Genomic DNA, 19,596 nt, shown 5'->3' with positions numbered 1-19,596 from the left:
AATTAGAGACTTACGTTTGATGTTAGTTGTGGATGATATAGTACAATTAGAAACCTGCTTTTGATGTTAGTTGTGGATGATACAGTACAATTAGAGACTTACGTTTGATGTTAGTTGTGGATGATATAGTACAATTAGAAACCTGCTTTTGATGTTAGTTGTGGATGATACAGTACAATTAGAGACTTACGTTTGATGTTAGTTGTGGATGATATACTACAATTAGAAACCTGCTTTTGATGTTAGTTGTGGATGATATAGTACAATTAGAAACCTGCTTTTGATGTTAGTTGTGGATGATACAGTACAATTAGAGACTTACGTTTGATGTTAGTTGTGGATGATACAGTACAATTAGAAACTTACTTTTGATGTTAGTTGTGGATGATACAGTACAATTAGAAACCTGCTTTTGATGTTAGTTGTGGATGATACAGTACAATTAGAGACTTACGTTTGATGTTAGTTGTGGATGATACAGTACAATTAGAAACTTACTTTTGATGTTAGTTGTGGATGATACAGTACAATTAGAAACCTGCTTTTGATGTTAGTTGTGGATGATACAGTACAATTAGAAAATTACTTTTGATGTTAGTTGTGGATGATACAGTACAATTAGAAACCTGCTTTTGATGTTAGTTGTGGATGATACAGTACAATTGGAGACTTACTTTTGATGTTAGTTGTGGATGATACAGTACAATTAGAAGCTTACTTTTGATGTTGTAGATGATACAGTATAATTAGAAACTTACTTTTGATGTTAGTTGTGGATGATATAGTACAATTAGAAGCTTACTTTTGATGTTGTAGATGATACAGTACAATTAAAAAATTACTTTTGATGTTAGTTGTGGATGATACAGTACAATTAGAAAATTACTTTTGATGTTAGTTGTGGATGATACAGTACAATTAGAAACCTGCTTTTGATGTTAGTTGTGGATGATACAGTACAATTAGAAACTTACTTTTGATGTTAGTTGTGGATGATATAGTACAATTAGAAACTTTTGATGTTAGTTGTGGATGATACAGTACAATTAGAAGCTTGCTTTTGATGTTAGTTGTGGATGATACAGTACAATTAGAAGCTTACTTTTGATGTTGTAGATGATACAGTACAATTAGAAACCTGCTTTTGATGTTAGTTGTGGATGATACAGTACAATTAGAGACTTACGTTTGATGTTAGTTGTGGATGATATAGTACAATTAGAAACCTGCTTTTGATGTCAGTTGTGGATGATATAGTACAATTGCAAACCTGCTTTTGATGTTAGTTGTGGATGATACAGTACAATTAGAGACTTACGTTTGATGTTAGTTGTGGATGATATAGTACAATTAGAAACCTGCTTTTGATGTTAGTTGTGGATGATATAGTACAATTAGAAACCTGCTTTTGATGTTAGTTGTGGATGATACAGTACAATTAGAGACTTACGTTTGATGTTAGTTGTGGATGATATAGTACAATTAGAGACTTACGTTTGATGTTAGTTGTGGATGATATAGTACAATTAGAAACCTGCTTTTGATGTTAGTTGTGGATGATACAGTACAATTAGAGACTTACCTTTGATGTTAGTTGTGGATGATATAGTACAATTAGAAACCTGCTTTTGATGTTAGTTGTGGATGATACAGTACAATTAGAGACTTACGTTTGATGTTAGTTGTGGATGATATACTACAATTAGAAACCTGCTTTTGATGTTAGTTGTGGATGATATAGTACAATTAGAGACTTACGTTTGATGTTAGTTGTGGATGATATAGTACAATTAGAAACCTGCTTTTGATGTTAGTTGTGGATGATACAGTACAATTAGAGACTTACGTTTGATGTTAGTTGTGGATGATATAGTACAATTAGAAACCTGCTTTTGATGTTAGTTGTGGATGATACAGTACAATTAGAGACTTACGTTTGATGTTAGTTGTGGATGATATACTACAATTAGAAACCTGCTTTTGATGTTAGTTGTGGATGATATAGTACAATTAGAAACCTGCTTTTGATGTTAGTTGTGGATGATACAGTACAATTAGAAACCTGCTTTTGATGTTAGTTGTGGATGATACAGTACAATTAGAGACTTACGATTGATGTTAGTTGTGGATGATATAGTACAATTAGAAACCTGCTTTTGATGTTAGTTGTGGATGATACAGTACAATTAGAAACCTGCTTTTGATGTTAGTTGTGGATGATACAGTACAATTAGAGACTTACGTTTGATGTTAGTTGTGGATGATACAGTACAATTAGAAACTTACTTTTGATGTTAGTTGTGGATGATACAGTACAATTAGAAACCTGCTTTTGATGTTAGTTGTGGATGATACAGTACAATTAGAGACTTACGTTTGATGTTAGTTGTGGATAATACAGTACAATTAGAAACTTACTTTTGATGTTAGTTGTGGATGATACAGTACAATTAGAAAATTACTTTTGATGTTAGTTGTGGATGATACAGTACAATTAGAAACCTGCTTTTGATGTTAGTTGTGGATAATACAGTACAATTAGAGACTTACTTTTGATGTTAGTTGTGGATGATACAGTACAATTAGAAGCTTACTTTTGATGTTGTAGATGATACAGTACAATTAGAAACTTACTTTTGATGTTAGTTGTGGATGATATAGTACAATTAGAAGCTTACTTTTGATGTTGTAGATGATACAGTACAATTAGAAAATTACTTTTGATGTTAGTTGTGGATGATACAGTACAATTAGAAAATTACTTTTGATGTTAGTTGTGGATGATACAGTACAATTAGAAACCTGCTTTTGATGTTAGTTGTGGATGATACAGTACAATTAGAAACTTACTTTTGATGTTAGTTGTGGATGATATAGTACAATTAGAAACTTTTGATGTTAGTTGTGGATGATACAGTACAATTAGAAGCTTGCTTTTGATGTTAGTTGTGGATGATACAGTACAATTAGAAGCTTACTTTTGATGTTGTAGATGATACAGTACAATTAGAAACCTGCTTTTGATGTTAGTTGTGGATGATACAGTACAATTAGAGACTTACGTTTGATGTTAGTTGTGGATGATATAGTACAATTAGAAACCTGCTTTTGATGTCAGTTGTGGATGATATAGTACAATTGGAAACCTGCTTTTGATGTTAGTTGTGGATGATACAGTACAATTAGAGACTTACGTTTGATGTTAGTTGTGGATGATATAGTACAATTAGAAACCTGCTTTTGATGTTAGTTGTGGATGATATAGTACAATTAGAAACCTGCTTTTGATGTTAGTTGTGGATGATACAGTACAATTAGAGACTTACGTTTGATGTTAGTTGTGGATGATATAGTACAATTAGAGACTTACGTTTGATGTTAGTTGTGGATGATATAGTACAATTAGAAACCTGCTTTTGATGCTAGTTGTGGATGATACAGTACAATTAGAGACTTACGTTTGATGTTAGTTGTGGATGATATAGTACAATTAGAAACCTGCTTTTGATGTTAGTTGTGGATGATACAGTACAATTAGAGACTTACGTTTGATGTTAGTTGTGGATGATATACTACAATTAGAAACCTGCTTTTGATGTTAGTTGTGGATGATATAGTACAATTAGAGACTTACGTTTGATGTTAGTTGTGGATGATACAGTACAATTAGAAGCTTGCTTTTGATGTTAGTTGTGGATGATACAGTACAATTAGAAGCTTACTTTTGATGTTGTAGATGATACAGTACAATTAGAAACCTGCTTTTGATGTTAGTTGTGGATGATACAGTACAATTAGAGACTTACGTTTGATGTTAGTTGTGGATGATATAGTACAATTAGAAACCTGCTTTTGATGTCAGTTGTGGATGATATAGTACAATTGGAAACCTGCTTTTGATGTTAGTTGTGGATGATACAGTACAATTAGAGACTTACGTTTGATGTTAGTTGTGGATGATATAGTACAATTAGAAACCTGCTTTTGATGTTAGTTGTGGATGATATAGTACAATTAGAAACCTGCTTTTGATGTTAGTTGTGGATGATACAGTACAATTAGAGACTTACGTTTGATGTTAGTTGTGGATGATATAGTACAATTAGAGACTTACGTTTGATGTTAGTTGTGGATGATATAGTACAATTAGAAACCTGCTTTTGATGTTAGTTGTGGATGATACAGTACAATTAGAGACTTACGTTTGATGTTAGTTGTGGATGATATAGTACAATTAGAAACCTGCTTTTGATGTTAGTTGTGGATGATACAGTACAATTAGAGACTTACGTTTGATGTTAGTTGTGGATGATATACTACAATTAGAAACCTGCTTTTGATGTTAGTTGTGGATGATATAGTACAATTAGAGACTTACGTTTGATGTTAGTTGTGGATGATATAGTACAATTAGAAACCTGCTTTTGATGTTAGTTGTGGATGATACAGTACAATTAGAGACTTACGTTTGATGTTAGTTGTGGATGATATAGTACAATTAGAAACCTGCTTTTGATGTTAGTTGTGGATGATACAGTACAATTAGAGACTTACGTTTGATGTTAGTTGTGGATGATATACTACAATTAGAAACCTGCTTTTGATGTTAGTTGTGGATGATATAGTACAATTAGAAACCTGCTTTTGATGTTAGTTGTGGATGATACAGTACAATTAGAAACCTGCTTTTGATGTTAGTTGTGGATGATACAGTACAATTAGAGACTTACGTTTGATGTTAGTTGTGGATGATACAGTACAATTAGAAACTTACTTTTGATGTTAGTTGTGGATGATACAGTACAATTAGAAACCTGCTTTTGATGTTAGTTGTGGATGATACAGTACAATTAGAGACTTACGTTTGATGTTAGTTGTGGATGATACAGTACAATTAGAAACTTACTTTTGATGTTAGTTGTGGATGATACAGTACAATTAGAAACCTGCTTTTGATGTTAGTTGTGGATGATACAGTACAATTAGAAAATTACTTTTGATGTTAGTTGTGGATGATACAGTACAATTAGAAACCTGCTTTTGATGTTAGTTGTGGATGATACAGTACAATTAGAGACTTACTTTTGATGTTAGTTGTGGATGATACAGTACAATTAGAAGCTTACTTTTGATGTTGTAGATGATACAGTACAATTAGAAACTTACTTTTGATGTTAGTTGTGGATGATATAGTACAATTAGAAGCTTACTTTTGATGTTGTAGATGATACAGTACAATTAGAAAATTACTTTTGATGTTAGTTGTGGATGATACAGTACAATTAGAAAATTACTTTTGATGTTAGTTGTGGATGATACAGTACAATTAGAAACCTGCTTTTGATGTTAGTTGTGGATGATACAGTACAATTAGAAACTTACTTTTGATGTTAGTTGTGGATGATATAGTACAATTAGAAACTTTTGATGTTAGTTGTGGATGATACAGTACAATTAGAAGCTTGCTTTTGATGTTAGTTGTGGATGATACAGTACAATTAGAAGCTTACTTTTGATGTTGTAGATGATACAGTACAATTAGAAACTTACTTTTGATGTTAGTTGTGGATGATACAGTACAATTAGAGACTTAAGTTTGATGTTAGTTGTGGATGATATAGTACAATTAGAAGCTTTCTTTTGATGTTGTAGATGATACAGTACAATTAGAAACTTACTTTTGATGTTAGTTGTGGATGATATAGTACAATTAGAGACTTACGTTTGATGTTAGTTGTGGATGATATAGTACAATTAGAAACTTACTTTTGTTTTTATTTGTGGATGATACAGTACAATTAGAAACTTACTTTTGATGTTAGTTGTGGATGATACAGTACAATTAGAAACTTACTTTTGATGTTAGTTGTGGATGATACAGTACAATTAGAGACTTACTTTTGATGTTAGTTGTGGATGATATAGTACAATTAGAAACTTTTGATGTTAGTTGTGGATGATACAGTACAATTAGAAGGTTGCTTTTGATGTTAGTTGTGGATGATACAGTACAATTAGAAGCTTACTTTTGATGTTGTAGATGATACAGTACAATTAGAAACTTACTTTTGATGTTAGTTGTGGATGATATAGTACAATTAGAAGCTTACTTTTGATGTTGTAGATGATACAGTACAATTAGAAACTTACTTTTGATGTTAGTTGTGGATGATATAGTGCAATTAGAAACCTGCTTTTGATGTTAGTTGTGGATGATATAGTGCAATTAGAAACCTGCTTTTGATGTTAGTTGTGGATGATATAGTACAATTAGAAACTTACTTTTGTTTTTATTTGTGGATGATATAGTGCAATTAGACTATTAGTTTTGATGTTATGTATGGATGATATAGTGCAATTAGAAACTTACCTTTGATGTTATGCAGGAATGAACCAATGAGACACTATATCTTAACAACGTTTCATATTATGTGTGGACAAATCTGTAGTTTTGTATTGTATGATGTTATGAGAGTTTTGTTGTTGTTTTTTATTAAACTGATTACATCACTTTGATTAAACACTCGGTACATTCAGCCACACGTACAGTTTTTCACAAAGCTGAACCTCACTACAGTTTCACTCTGTATTTTGTGTTATTATTTCGTTAGTAAGAATGAATATAGGCCCAGAAAACTTGTTTCCTCACGTGTTTCTGGTGAATCGAAGAGTTTGATACAGTAGTTTTTGACATACATTACTGTGTTACTGAACTGAAAAAATAGTTGATGTTATGAACCTTTTACGTAATGTTAGCCCCCGTTACATCAGAACTGTCAAAGAGGAATAATTATTTTCTCTTTCTTAGAATCACAGGATGGAAGATGGCGTCTTCCGTTACATGAGAAACATGAAGGAGGAAGTGATTGATGGTTTCAGTAGAGCTGAGACAAGTATTCCGCAAAATCTAACTCTCAAGCCGTCACACGTGCTTACAGATGTAAGTATTTATAAACTTATCTTACTCAAAAGATGATCCATTACGCTTGTTTGTGTATTAGCATACATCATCCAGAATTTGGCAACTGAAAAATGTCCAACAAGTGTACATTGCTTGTTTGGTTTTAGGGTTTTTGCCTGAGGATATGAAATGTCCTGAAATAAGAGACATTTCTTTGTTTTACAGAATTCTTGTTTTGTGTTTAAAGACACAACTGAGTACTAAAATGGAGTATTAAATGTAGACTTAGCTTGGAATATGAGTATAGAATACATAATTACTACGGAATACAAGTATAGACATATAGAACATAAGTACAGACTTACTTTGGAACATAAGTCTATAGAATATGAATTATGAGCTTAAACTTATTATGCACTATAAGCACAGAAGCACATTGAATTGTTCAGTGTAGGCTTACCATGCAATATGACCATGAACTTGTTACGGAATGCAAATATAGACTTACAAATGAAATTAGATGTAGACTTATATGGAGTGTAAGTGTAGACGTGCAGTAGACTGTAAGTGTAGACTCACAATGGAGTGTAAGTGTAGACGTGCAGTAGACTGTAAGTGTAGACTCACAATGGAATGTAAGTGTAGACGTGCAGTAGACTGTAAGTGTAGACTCACAATGGAGTGTAAGTGTAGACGTGCAGTAGACTGTATGTGTAGACTCACGATTGAGTGTAAGTGTAGAGTGACTGTATGTGTAGCAGTAGACTGTAAGTGTAGACTCACAATAGAGTGTAAGTGTAGACGTGCAGTAGAGTGTAAGTGTAGACTCACAATGGAGTGTAAGTGTAGACGTTCAGTAGACTGTATGTGTAGACTCACAATGGGGTGTAAGTGTAGACGTGCAGTAGACTGTATGTGTAGACTGACAATGGAGTGTAAGTGTAGACGTGCAGTAGACTGTATGTGTAGACTGACAATGGAGTGTAAGTGTAGACGTGCAGTAGACCGTATGTGTAGACTCACAATGGAGTGTAAGTGTAGACGTGCAGTAGACTGTATGTGTAGACTCACAATGGAGTGTAAGTGTAGACGTGCAGTAGACTGTAAGTGTAGACTCACAATGGAGTGTAAGTGTAGACGTGCAGTAGACTGTAAGTGTAGACTCATAATGGAGTGTAAGTGTAGTCTCGCCACACTTTACTGTTCAATAATAAAACGTAAAAAAATTCACGTAATGTTTACGTTTTTTAATCACTCGGTGCTTCCAGAGAACTTGAATAGCTCATGGATTTTAAGGTATTTCAAGACTGTTATTTGTGTGTCGTGTATGATACGTTCTGTAATTAGACGAAAGAGAAATTTTTGAAAGTTAGATTTAGTTTTGTGAGGTAAAAATGTGTATTGGTTGTATATATGTTTACTTTTTTTTTACATACAAAAACAGCTACTATAGACGTCATCTGTAGATATTGCTAGAACGTCAGATATCTGTAGAACATCAGATATTGGTACAAGGTCAGATATCTGTAGAACATCAGATATTGGTAGAACGTCAGATATCTGTAGAACATCAGATATTGCTAGAACGTCAGATATTTGTAGAACATCACATATTGCTAGAACGTCAGATATCTGTAGAACATCAGATATTGCTAGAACGTCAGATATTGCTAGAACATCAGATATTGCTAGAACGTCAGATATCTGTAGAACATCAGATATTGCTAGAACGTCAGATATTGCTAGAACGTCAGATATTGCTAGAACGTCAGATATCTGTAGAACATCAGGTATTTCTTGAACGTTAGATATCTGTAGAACATCAGATATTGCTAGAACGTCAGATATCTGTAGAACATCAGATATTGCTAGAACGTCAGATATTGCTAGAACATCAGATATCTGTAGAACATCAGATATTGCTAGAACGTCAGATATCTGTAGAACATTAGATATTGCTAGAACGTCAGATATCTGTAGAACGTCAGATATTGCTTGAAAGTCAGATATTGGTAGAATATCAAATATCTGTTAAACACCAGATGTCTGTGGAACGTCAGATATCTAACAATCACTAACATTCAATGTGATTTTCAATAGTTTATTGTTCAGTTACGGTGTATTTTAAATAGTTGGTTAACGTATTTGTAAGTGTTGACAGAAAACTCGTTGAAATATTTCGTTTATAGCAGTCTGACATTATCATTTGTGTAGAATGTTTTACAACACGTTTTCCTGAAATACTTTTTCAGGTTCTCGGAGTTTGGAGTACAGAGTACATTCCTAGAGGCACACGGTTCGGACCTCTAGTGGGAAAAATATACAGCAACAATAATGTCTCAGCAGAAGTTCAAGATGAGTACTTGTGGAGGGTAGGTATCAGTGTAAGACAAAAAAAAACATGTAAATATAACGCTGTTATATTATATTCCGTATAACCAAATCACATGTTTTAGGTGCCGTGTTTAATTATTATACAGAGTTATATGGACTTTTAACCCCATATTTTATTTCATTTGGTTTAACATAAAATATCACATTGTAGAAAGCCTGATACAATATCAGTCAGTAGAATTGGATTAAGACATACCTACTGGTACTGTATCATCCCAGTTAACTAAACAGAAGTAACGAGTTCTGGTCACATTAACTTTTGATGCGTGAGTAAACTAACAGTCTTCACACTGTTCTAGACTTACCAAAACTTCTACACCGATGATTTTTACGCCGGAAAGGTTAACTGGATGAGTTATGTCTGTCCAGCTTACTCCAGCGAGAGTCAGAACCTCGTGGCTTGTCAGGTCATGGAGCACATTTACTTTTATACCACCAGGATGATCGCTCCAAATCAGGAACTCCTAGTGCAGTATTATCCTTTGATGAGAAGACTCACTCGTGAGAGAATTCGTAAGTTACGCTTAACGTCTCTGTTCCGTTAGTATGAGTAATTAATGTTCTACGTACAATTTAGTTGTTATTTTTACTTAATAATATTGAAAATGACACCTGTTATCAATTTTTACTGTGATATATCAAAACGAAAGTAATAAAGAAATGGTTCTTTACTGAATATAAACACGTTTACATTTTTCTCTGACAGTAGCGGCGTTACAGAAGAGAATAGGCTCACCGAAAAACCACCCTCGTCACCAATTTAATTCTATGTGCATAGAGCATATGTAACGCGTGACACATGAAAACACGTTCACAACCCTTTTAAAGGAAGACAATCTAATATATCCTACAATAATAGATATAGCTTTTAACCCTACTTTTTTATATTAATGGTACTATTTACTATCATAATAAATAATTATTTATTTAATTAAATTTTGCCTGAAAAATACAGAAAAAACATGCGATAAGTAGAATATACAGTCATGTGAAAAAGTTAGGACACCCAATGAAAGCCTGTGTATTTTTGTAACGTTGTTGGATATATAGATATTTAATCTCAATTTTAACAATACTGAGATATTATAGGAATATAACTAGACAATTAAAACTGAAGAAAAGACTTTTTAAGATCTTCTGTAAATGTAATTATACAAAAATGCATATTCTGAGGAAAAAGTTAGGACATCCCCACATTTATACCCACATAAAATGGCTCAACTCACAGACAGGTGTATCACACCAGGTGCACCCGATTAGAAGATCGTTACTCAGCATTTTGAATGAGGCTTGACCTATTTAAACCTCAGACATTTAGTTTGGTGTGCTCCTGACTGCTGAAGTGAGAGTGAGCACCATGGTGAGAGCAAAAGAGCTGTTTGAGGCCTTCAGAAAGAGAATTGTAGCAACTTATGAGTCTGGTAAAGGATTTAAAAAGATCTCAAAAGATTTTGAAATTAGACATTCCACTGTCCGGAAAATAGTCAACAAGTGGAGGGCTTTCAAAACAATTACCAACATGCCCAGGTCTGGTCGTCCAACCAAGTTCACCCCCAGAGCAGACCATAAGATGTTAAAAGAGATCTTCAAACACCCTAACGTGTCATCACGGAACCTACAGCAGGCTCTGGCTATTGTTGATGTGAAAGTGCATGCCTCTACAATCAGAAAGAGATTGCACAAGTTTAACTTGCATAGGAGGTGTGCAAGGAGGAAACCTTTGCTCTCTAAGAGAAACATCAAGGCCAGATTGAAGTTTGCCAAGAAAATGTAGACAAAGACCAGGACTTCTGGAATAATGTTCTTTGGACAGATGAGTCCACAATTGAATGATTTGGACACCAGAACAGAGGACATGTTTGGCGTAAACCAAATACAGCACTCTAGGAAAAGAACCCCATACCAACTGTGAAGCATGGAGGTGGAAGTGTCATGGTTTGGGGCTGCTTTGCTGCAGCAGGACCTGGACAGCTCACAATCATAGAATCCACCATGAATTCTACTGTGTATCAGAGGGTGCTTGAGGAACATGTGAGACCATCTGTAAGAAAATTAAAACTGAAGCGGAACTGAACCCTGCAACACGACAATGACCCAAAACATACCAGTAAATCCACCAAGAACTGGCTGAAAACTAAGAAATGGAGAGTCCTGGAATGGCCTAGTCAAAGCCCAGATCTTAATCCCATTGAGATGCTGTGGGGTGACTTGAAACGGGCTGTACATGCAAGAAACCCCTCAAACATCTCACAGCTGACAGAATTCTGCATTGAGGAGTGGAGCAAACTTTCTTCAGACCGATGTCAGAGACTGGTAGATGGCTACAAGAAGCATCTCACTGCAGTTATTTCAGCCAAAGGGGGTAACACTAGCTATTAGGGGTAGGGTGTCCTAACTTTTTTCTCAGTTAGAATATGCATGTTTGTATAATCACATTTACAGAAGATCTTGAAAAGTCTTTTCTTCAGTTTTAATTGTTTAGTTATATTCCTATAATCTCTCAGTATTGTTACAATTGAGATTAAATATCTATATATCCAAAAATGTTACACAAATACACAGGCTTTCATAGGGTGTCCTAACTTTTTCACATGACTGTATTACACATCTATCAAACCTTTTCTGGCTTTCTAACTAAGCAACCAGCTCTGTTAAAAATTAAACAAACCTGGTCGATATGTTTATTACGGGTTTTTATTGGTTATATATAATACAGGAAAACTATTAGTAAGATATGAAAGGGAAGACTGACAGGATGGCATGACAAGAGGGCCCTGCTATATTATTTGGCAGCTCTATAACTAATCAAGGTTGTAACTTGCCTCAGCGATGGAAAAATTAGTCTGTTCAACTAAGGTACCAGTGTCAGTCTGTTCTACTCAGGTACTAGTGCCAGTCTGTCCTAATCAGGTACTAGTGTTAGTCGGTTCTAATGAGGTACTAGTTAACACTAGTGATTGACACTGGTACCTTAGCAGAATAGTATAATACAAGTACCTGAGTAGAATATACCGACACCTGTTGGTATTAATGTTAGTCTATTCCCTTCAGATACTAGTATCATCCTATTCTACTAAGATACTAGTATTATCCTTTTTACTAAGGTACAAGTGTCATCCTTTCTACTAAGGTACCAGTGTCAGTCTGTTTTACTAAGGTATTAGTGTTATCTATTCTACTCAGGTACTAGTATCATCCTATACTGCTCAGGTACCAGTGTCAGTCTGTTTTACTAAAGTATTAGCGTTAGTATATTCTACTAAGGTACTAGTATCATTAAATCCGACTTAGGTACTAGAGTATCATTCTATTCGACTAAGGTACCAGAGTCAATCTGTTCTACTGAAGTATTTGTGTTAGTCTATTCTACTCATGTACTCGTGTCATCCTATTCTACTTAGGTACTAGTATCATCCTATTTTACTCAGATACTAATATCAGTCTGTTTTACTACGATATTAGTGTTAGTCTATTCACCTCAGGTACTAGTATCATCCTATTTTACTCAGGTACTAATATCAGTCTGTTTTACTACGATATTAGAGTTAATCTATTCTATTTAGGTACTAGTATCATCTTATTCTACTGAGGTACCAGTGTCAGTCTGTTCTACTGAGGTATTAGTGTTATTCTATTCTACTCAGGTACTTATCATCCTATTCTACTCAGGTACTAGTATCATCCTATTCTACTCAGGTACTAGTATCATCCTAGTTTTACTCAGGTACTAGTGTCATCCTATTCTACTGAGGTACCAATGTCAGTCTGTTCTACTGAGGTATTAGTGTTAGTCTATTCTACTCATGTACTCGTATCTTCCTATTCTACTCAGGCACTAGTATCATCCTATTTTACTCAGATACTAATATCAGTGTGTTTTACTACGATATTAGTGTTAGTTTATATTACTCAGGTACTAGTATCATCTTATTCTACTCAGGTAGCAGTGTCAGTCCGCTTTACTACGATATCAGTGTTAGTTTATTTTACTCAGGTACTAGTATCATCCTATTCTACTCAGGTAGCAGTGTCAGTCCGTTTTACTACGATATTAGTGTTAGTTTATTTTACTCAGGTACTAGTATCATCCTATTTTTACTCAGGTACTAGTGTCATCCTATTCTACTGAGGTACCAATGTCAGTCTGTTCTACTGAGGTATTAGTGTTAGTCTATTCTACTCATGTACTCGTGTCTTCCTATTCTACTGAGGTACCAGTGTCAGTCTGTTCTACTGAGGTATTAGTGTTATTCTATTCTATTCATGTACTCGTATCTTCCTATTCTACTCAGGCACTAGTATCATCTTATTCTACTCAGGTAGCAGTGTCAGTCCGTTTTACTACGATATTAGTGTTAGTTTATTTTACTCAGGTACTAGTATCATCCTATTCTACTCAGGTAGCAGTGTCAGTCCGTTTTACTACGATATTAGTGTTAGTTTATTTTACTCAGGTACTAGTATCATCCTATTTTTACTCAGGTACTAGTGTCATCCTATTCTACTGAGGTACCAATGTCAGTCTGTTCTACTGAGGTATTAGTGTTAGTCTATTCTACTCATGTACTCGTGTCTTCCTATTCTACTTAGGTACTAGTATCATCCTATTTTACTCAGGTACTAGTATCACCCTATTCTACTCAGGCACTAGTATCATCCTATTCTACTCAGGCACTAGTATCATCCTATTTTACTCAGGTACTAATATCAGTCTGTTTTACTACGATATTAGAGTTAATCTATTCTATTTAGGTACTAGTATCATCTTATTCTACTGAGGTACCAGTGTCAGTCTGTTCTACTGAGGTATTAGTGTTATTCTATTCTACTCAGGTACTTATCATCCTATTCTACTCAGGTACTAGTGTCATCCTATTTTACTGAGGTACCAGTGTCAGTCTGTTCTACTGAGGTGTTAGTGTTAGTCTATTCTACTCATGTACTCGTGTCTTCCTATTCTACTTAGGTAGTAGTATCATCTTATTCTACTCAGGCACTAGTATCGTCCTATTTTACTAAGGTACTAGTATTATTCTATTCTACTCAGATAGTAGTATTATCCTGTTCTTCTCAGATACCAGTGTCACTTTGTTCTACTAAGGTATTATGTACCTAAATATCGTGTTGGTGTACGTTTTTTCTTTTATGTTAGAAGTCAACCAGGTATATTTCAGAATAATATGTTTTCTCTTAAACCTTAACTTTATACAAATGGTACCACTACACTAAACAACTATTTATTCAGTTACATAATGCATGAATCAATAATATTTATTATTCCAGTTTTTAATGAACTTTTTATCCCTCTTTCCCGCAAATGAAATATTCGAAATTGTGCCAAAAACTTCTGATCCATTCCGAGGTCTGCGAGAACTTTAGGATCTAGTACAACGTATTACTGAACAGTTTCGTTTGTTTCTGATCAATGATCTGAGTCGGAGAGTATTATATATCGCCATAAAGAATTCTTATGAAAAAGTAGATAGGGCGAAGTCGAACTAAAATACATATTATAAAGTAAACAATATTTTCACACTGTTATGAGTTCTACGATTTTTAGTTGAATGTTCTTTTACTCAGTTTGAGACTGTAGACTTTATGGTTTCGTTAAAAGTTTATTTATAAGCCCTTAAGGTAAGATAAAATATGATCAAACTGGCCAAATGTAAGAAACCACAATTATTACCAGGAATGATTTTCAAGGTTGTATTTTAAAACATTTGCGAATCACTAAATTAATACATTACTTTAAATCTTGCATCATCTTTTATTGTATAATTTTTTCAATAAATGAAATATTTATTACAATTAACTTATTTTTTTTGTGATAAATTTGTTATTTTCAGAACAACAGTTACAAACTAATAATGAGCACTGTTTCATCACGGGCTTGTATCAATTTACGCCAATAGAGGTCAGCACACGTACCGAGGAAATTTTACAAAATAAGAGTGGCCAAAAAAGCATGTTAGACCCATCAAAAAATAAGGGTCATGGCTTAGGTTTTAACATTAAAGAATTGAAAATGGAGATAGCTAAAGACGTTCATGATGAAAACGAATTAAGGAGAGTTACGATCAAGCTACCAACAGCTTACCAGTATCGAAGTGAAGACAACTTGAAACAAAAAGAAAAGGAAAAGAAAGAAATCACACTATCTGATTCAAAAATTAATGTTTTGGAAAATAAAAATACATTAAAGGATTGTAAACAACGAGAATCGTCTGCTTTTAAAACTTACTCAAAGAAAAGTTCCCAAATGTTGGAGGAAGGACTATCTATTAAAAAACTAGAAAACATTCTACCTCATAAAGCTTTTCAAAAAGAGGTAATGTTATCAGATATTTTCCACGGAAAACACTTAAATTGTTCACCAAATCCTGCAGCTATTTGGTTTAATCATACTACTGATTCACACCAACATTCTTGCCACACAGCTAGTCATTACAGCAGCCACACAGAATGTCTTGCCTCCATGTTTAAAACTAAGAACATTTTCTCTTTGGCTACTCACCAGCCAAATTGTCTGTATGCGAACCAACTGCCTCATCAGATATATTATCCTCCCTACATGATCATGTATTCCACTCATTTCTTAGGTTTAGACAGTCCCGTGCATAGTTTATGTACGGGGTTGTCTCACCAGTTCAGAGTCGTTCCAGGACAACAGCCTTCTTTGGATTCCAAAGGACCCCACACTACAGCTACCCAATCTTCTCTTCAAGGACGACTCTCACTGCCTCTAAAGAAGAAGAATGGAAAGTTGCACTATGAGTGCAATACTTGTTTCAAAACCTTTGGACAACTATCTAATTTAAAAGTCCACCTTCGAATCCACTCAGGCGAGCGGCCATTCTGTTGTGTCATTTGTGGAAAAAGCTTCAAACAACTGGCCCACCTTCAGAAACACCATTTGGTTCACACAGGAGAGAAGCCACACAAATGTGAAGTTTGTAAAAAGAGGTTTAGCAGTCCCAGCAATCTGAAAACCCACCTAAGACTACACAACGGACAAAAACCATACGTTTGTGATATTTGTCCAGCCAAGTTCACACAGTTTATCCATCTCAAGCTTCACAAGCGATTGCACACCAATGAGAGACCATACACTTGTGAAACGTGCGAAAAAAGGTACATCAGTGGTTCTGGACTGAGATCACATTGGAAAAATACATCCTGTCGATCAAATGCCGCATATAGAACAGAAGAATGGATGTGATAGTCATATTATTTGTCGAATATTGGAATCTAAGATACTAGCTAGCTTGATACAGATTACCACTAAGTGCGTTCAGACAAATAAACTGAATAATTCAACAGTTTATAAGAGTTTGTAAATGACTGCATAACGGACGTTATCTTAACTTGATGAAAAGCGTCAGTTGAAAAACAAGTCTTGTGCACGAGAGTTTATCAGTAAAGCTACATGGAAATACACTGTTTAACAAAATTGTCACTTCACGGATGATGGTGGTGTGTTCTATTGGTTACGTGTATTATAGTAATTATCACTTTGTGAATGGTGACATTGGTGGTATGTTCTGTTAGTTATGTGTAATGTACTAATTAACACTGTAGATTGTGGTATTGATAGTATGTTCTCTTGGTTACGTGTAGTGAACAAATTCACATTTTTGGATGGTGATATAGGTAGTATGTTCGGTTAGTTATATCAAGTGTGTTAATTATCACTTTGTGAATGGTGACATAGGTAGTATGTTCTGTTAGTTATGTGTAATGTACTCATTAAAACTCGGTGGATGGTGATGTTGGTGGCATGTTATGTTAGGTATGTATAATGTACTGATTAACACTCGGTGGATGGTGACATTGGTGATATGTTCTGTTAGGTATGAGTAATGTACTAATTAACACTTTGTGTATGGTGACATTGGTGATATGTTATGTTAGGTATGTATAATGTACTAATTAACACTTTGTGGATGGTGACATTGGTGGTGTGTTCTGTTAGGTATGTGTAATGTACTAATTAACACTTGGTGGATGGTGATGTTGGTGGTATGTTGTGTTAGTTATGTGTAATGTACTAATTAACACTTGGTGGATGGTGATGTTGGTGGTATGTTATGTTAGGTATGTGTAATGTACTGATTAACACTCGGTGGATGGTGATGTTGGTGGTATATTCTGTTAGGTATGTATAATGTACTAATTAACACTTGGTGGATGGTGATGTTGGTGGTATGTTCTGTTAGGTATGTATAATGTACTAATTAACACTTGGTGGATGGTGATGTTGGTGATATGTTATGTTAGGTATGTGTAATGTACTGATTAACATTCGGTGGATGGTGATGTTGGTGATATGTTATGTTAGGTATGTATAATGTACTCATTAACACTCGGTGGATGGTGATGTTGGTGATATGTTCTGTTAGGTATGTATAATGTACTCATTAACACTCGGTGGATGGTGATGTCGGTGGTATGTTCTGTTAGGTATGTGTAATGTACTAATTAACACTTGATGGATGGTGATGTTGGTGGTATGTTATGTTAGGTATGTATAATGTACTGATTAACACTTGGTGGATGGTGATGTTGGTGGTATGTTATGTTAGTTATGTGTAATGTACTGATTAACACTTGGTGGATGGTGATGTTGGTTGTATGTTATGTTAGGTATGTATAATGTACTGATTAACACTTGGTGGATGGTGATGTTGGTGGTATATTCTGTTAGGTATGTATAATGTACTAATTAACACTTGGTGGATGGTGATGTTGGTGGTATGTTCTGTTAGGTATGTATAATGTACTAATTAACACTTGGTGGATGGTGATGTTGGTGGTATGTTCTGTTAGGTATGTATAATGTACTGATTAACACTTGGTGGATGGTGATGTTGGTGGTATATTCTGTTAGGTATGTATAATGTACTAATTAACACTTGGTGTATGGTGATGTTGGTGGTGTGTTCTTCTAGTTTTGTGTGTTGTATTAATTAACAATTTGTAGTGTATAAGAATAGAATGCAGAAGTATGATAGGTGTCCGAAACGTTTTTTCACACACAGAAGCCAAATAATGTGCCGAACGCGGCCATGTTGGTACCATACTCTTCAATTTATAATACCTGTAAAACAAGAGAATCCCGAGAAATGTCAGAGGCCATTCTTGATTCACTTCCTCTGGTGTTGAGATCCGCAAAATATTTTAAGACATCATTCTTGTTACCTTCTATAGTTAATCTTGATGGTATGGTCAAAGTGAATAAATGATAAAAACTCCGGTTCAATAGTTCGCCAAAGACAAGGACTAAAGACCAAAGTTGATTTTAGAAAGTTTGATAATTTAGAATGTATTTCTACACTTTGAAATTGTTGTTTATCCTTCTGTGAAGATCTTGGATTGATACCGAATGTTGAAAAGTTTAAGCCTAAAGTTGGAAAGTTTAAGCCTAACAGTTACTTAGTTTGTTCTGAGTTTTTGAGCTCATTATTATTTTTCTGGATTTTTTGAAATTTCAATAAATATTATTTGTGGTTCTGAAGTAATGATGCCTACCACAATATTGTCTTTTTTATTTTTTCAAAAATCTATTTATATTAAAGGGTTTTATAACATCAAAAATTTATATCTCAAGATATTGTAAAATCAAAATTGTAGCTATTTGTATACAAGGTTTTGTTTAATGAAAATTATACTTATTTATACCCCAGAGTATTATTAAGTCAAAAACACGCTTATGTATTTCCCAGTGTCTTACTATGTTAAAAACATACAGTATCTTATTAGATAAAAACAAAAAACGTGATAATATATTCACCAGTATCTTATTATATCAAAAACATATTCGTATCCTAAGATCTCATTACATCAATAACCCATTTATTTATACCCCATATTCTTATTAGATCAAAAACATACTTATTTATATGACAGAGCCTCATGAGAATAAAAACATATTTATTGATATTCCAGAGTCGTATTATTAGATCAAAAATATAATTACTTATATGACAGGGCCTCATGAGCTTAAAAACATATTTATTGATATTCCAGAATCGCATTATTAGATCATAAATATAATTACTTATATGACAGGGCCTCATGAGAATAAAAACATATTTATTGATATTCCAGAGTCGTATTATTAGATCAAAAATATAATTACTTATATGACAGGGCCTCATGAGAATAAAAATATATTTATTTATATTCCAGAGTCGTATTATTAGATCAAAAATATAAATACTTATATGACAGGGCCTCATGAGAATAAAAACATATTTATTGATAATCAGTGATGTCGAGAAACCCATTTGTTCTATGTAAAA

The 19,596-nt window shown here is 34.0% G+C and overlaps 1 protein-coding gene across 1 annotated transcript in view; it reads left to right on the top strand.

Moving 5' to 3' along the window:
* Nucleotides 1-18,801, top strand: part of LOC143250435 (PR domain zinc finger protein 1-like) — a 41,808-nt gene extending 23,007 nt beyond the window's left edge. The window contains exons 2-5 of the mRNA XM_076500913.1: nt 6,809-6,940; nt 9,154-9,273; nt 9,595-9,808; nt 15,142-18,801. Coding sequence (XP_076357028.1) covers nt 6,809-6,940; nt 9,154-9,273; nt 9,595-9,808; nt 15,142-16,514 — 1,839 coding nt within the window. The 3' untranslated portion in view covers nt 16,515-18,801. The remainder of the gene's footprint in view (nt 1-6,808; nt 6,941-9,153; nt 9,274-9,594; nt 9,809-15,141) is intronic.
* Nucleotides 18,802-19,596: the final 795 nt, after the last annotated feature.

Source organism: Tachypleus tridentatus, chromosome 5 (genome assembly GCF_004210375.1).
Source record: "Tachypleus tridentatus isolate NWPU-2018 chromosome 5, ASM421037v1, whole genome shotgun sequence".
Lineage (NCBI taxonomy): Eukaryota > Metazoa > Arthropoda > Merostomata > Xiphosura > Limulidae > Tachypleus > Tachypleus tridentatus.
The sequence above is the reverse complement of the archived record's forward strand: the minus strand, read 5'-3'. Positions and strand labels throughout refer to the sequence as shown.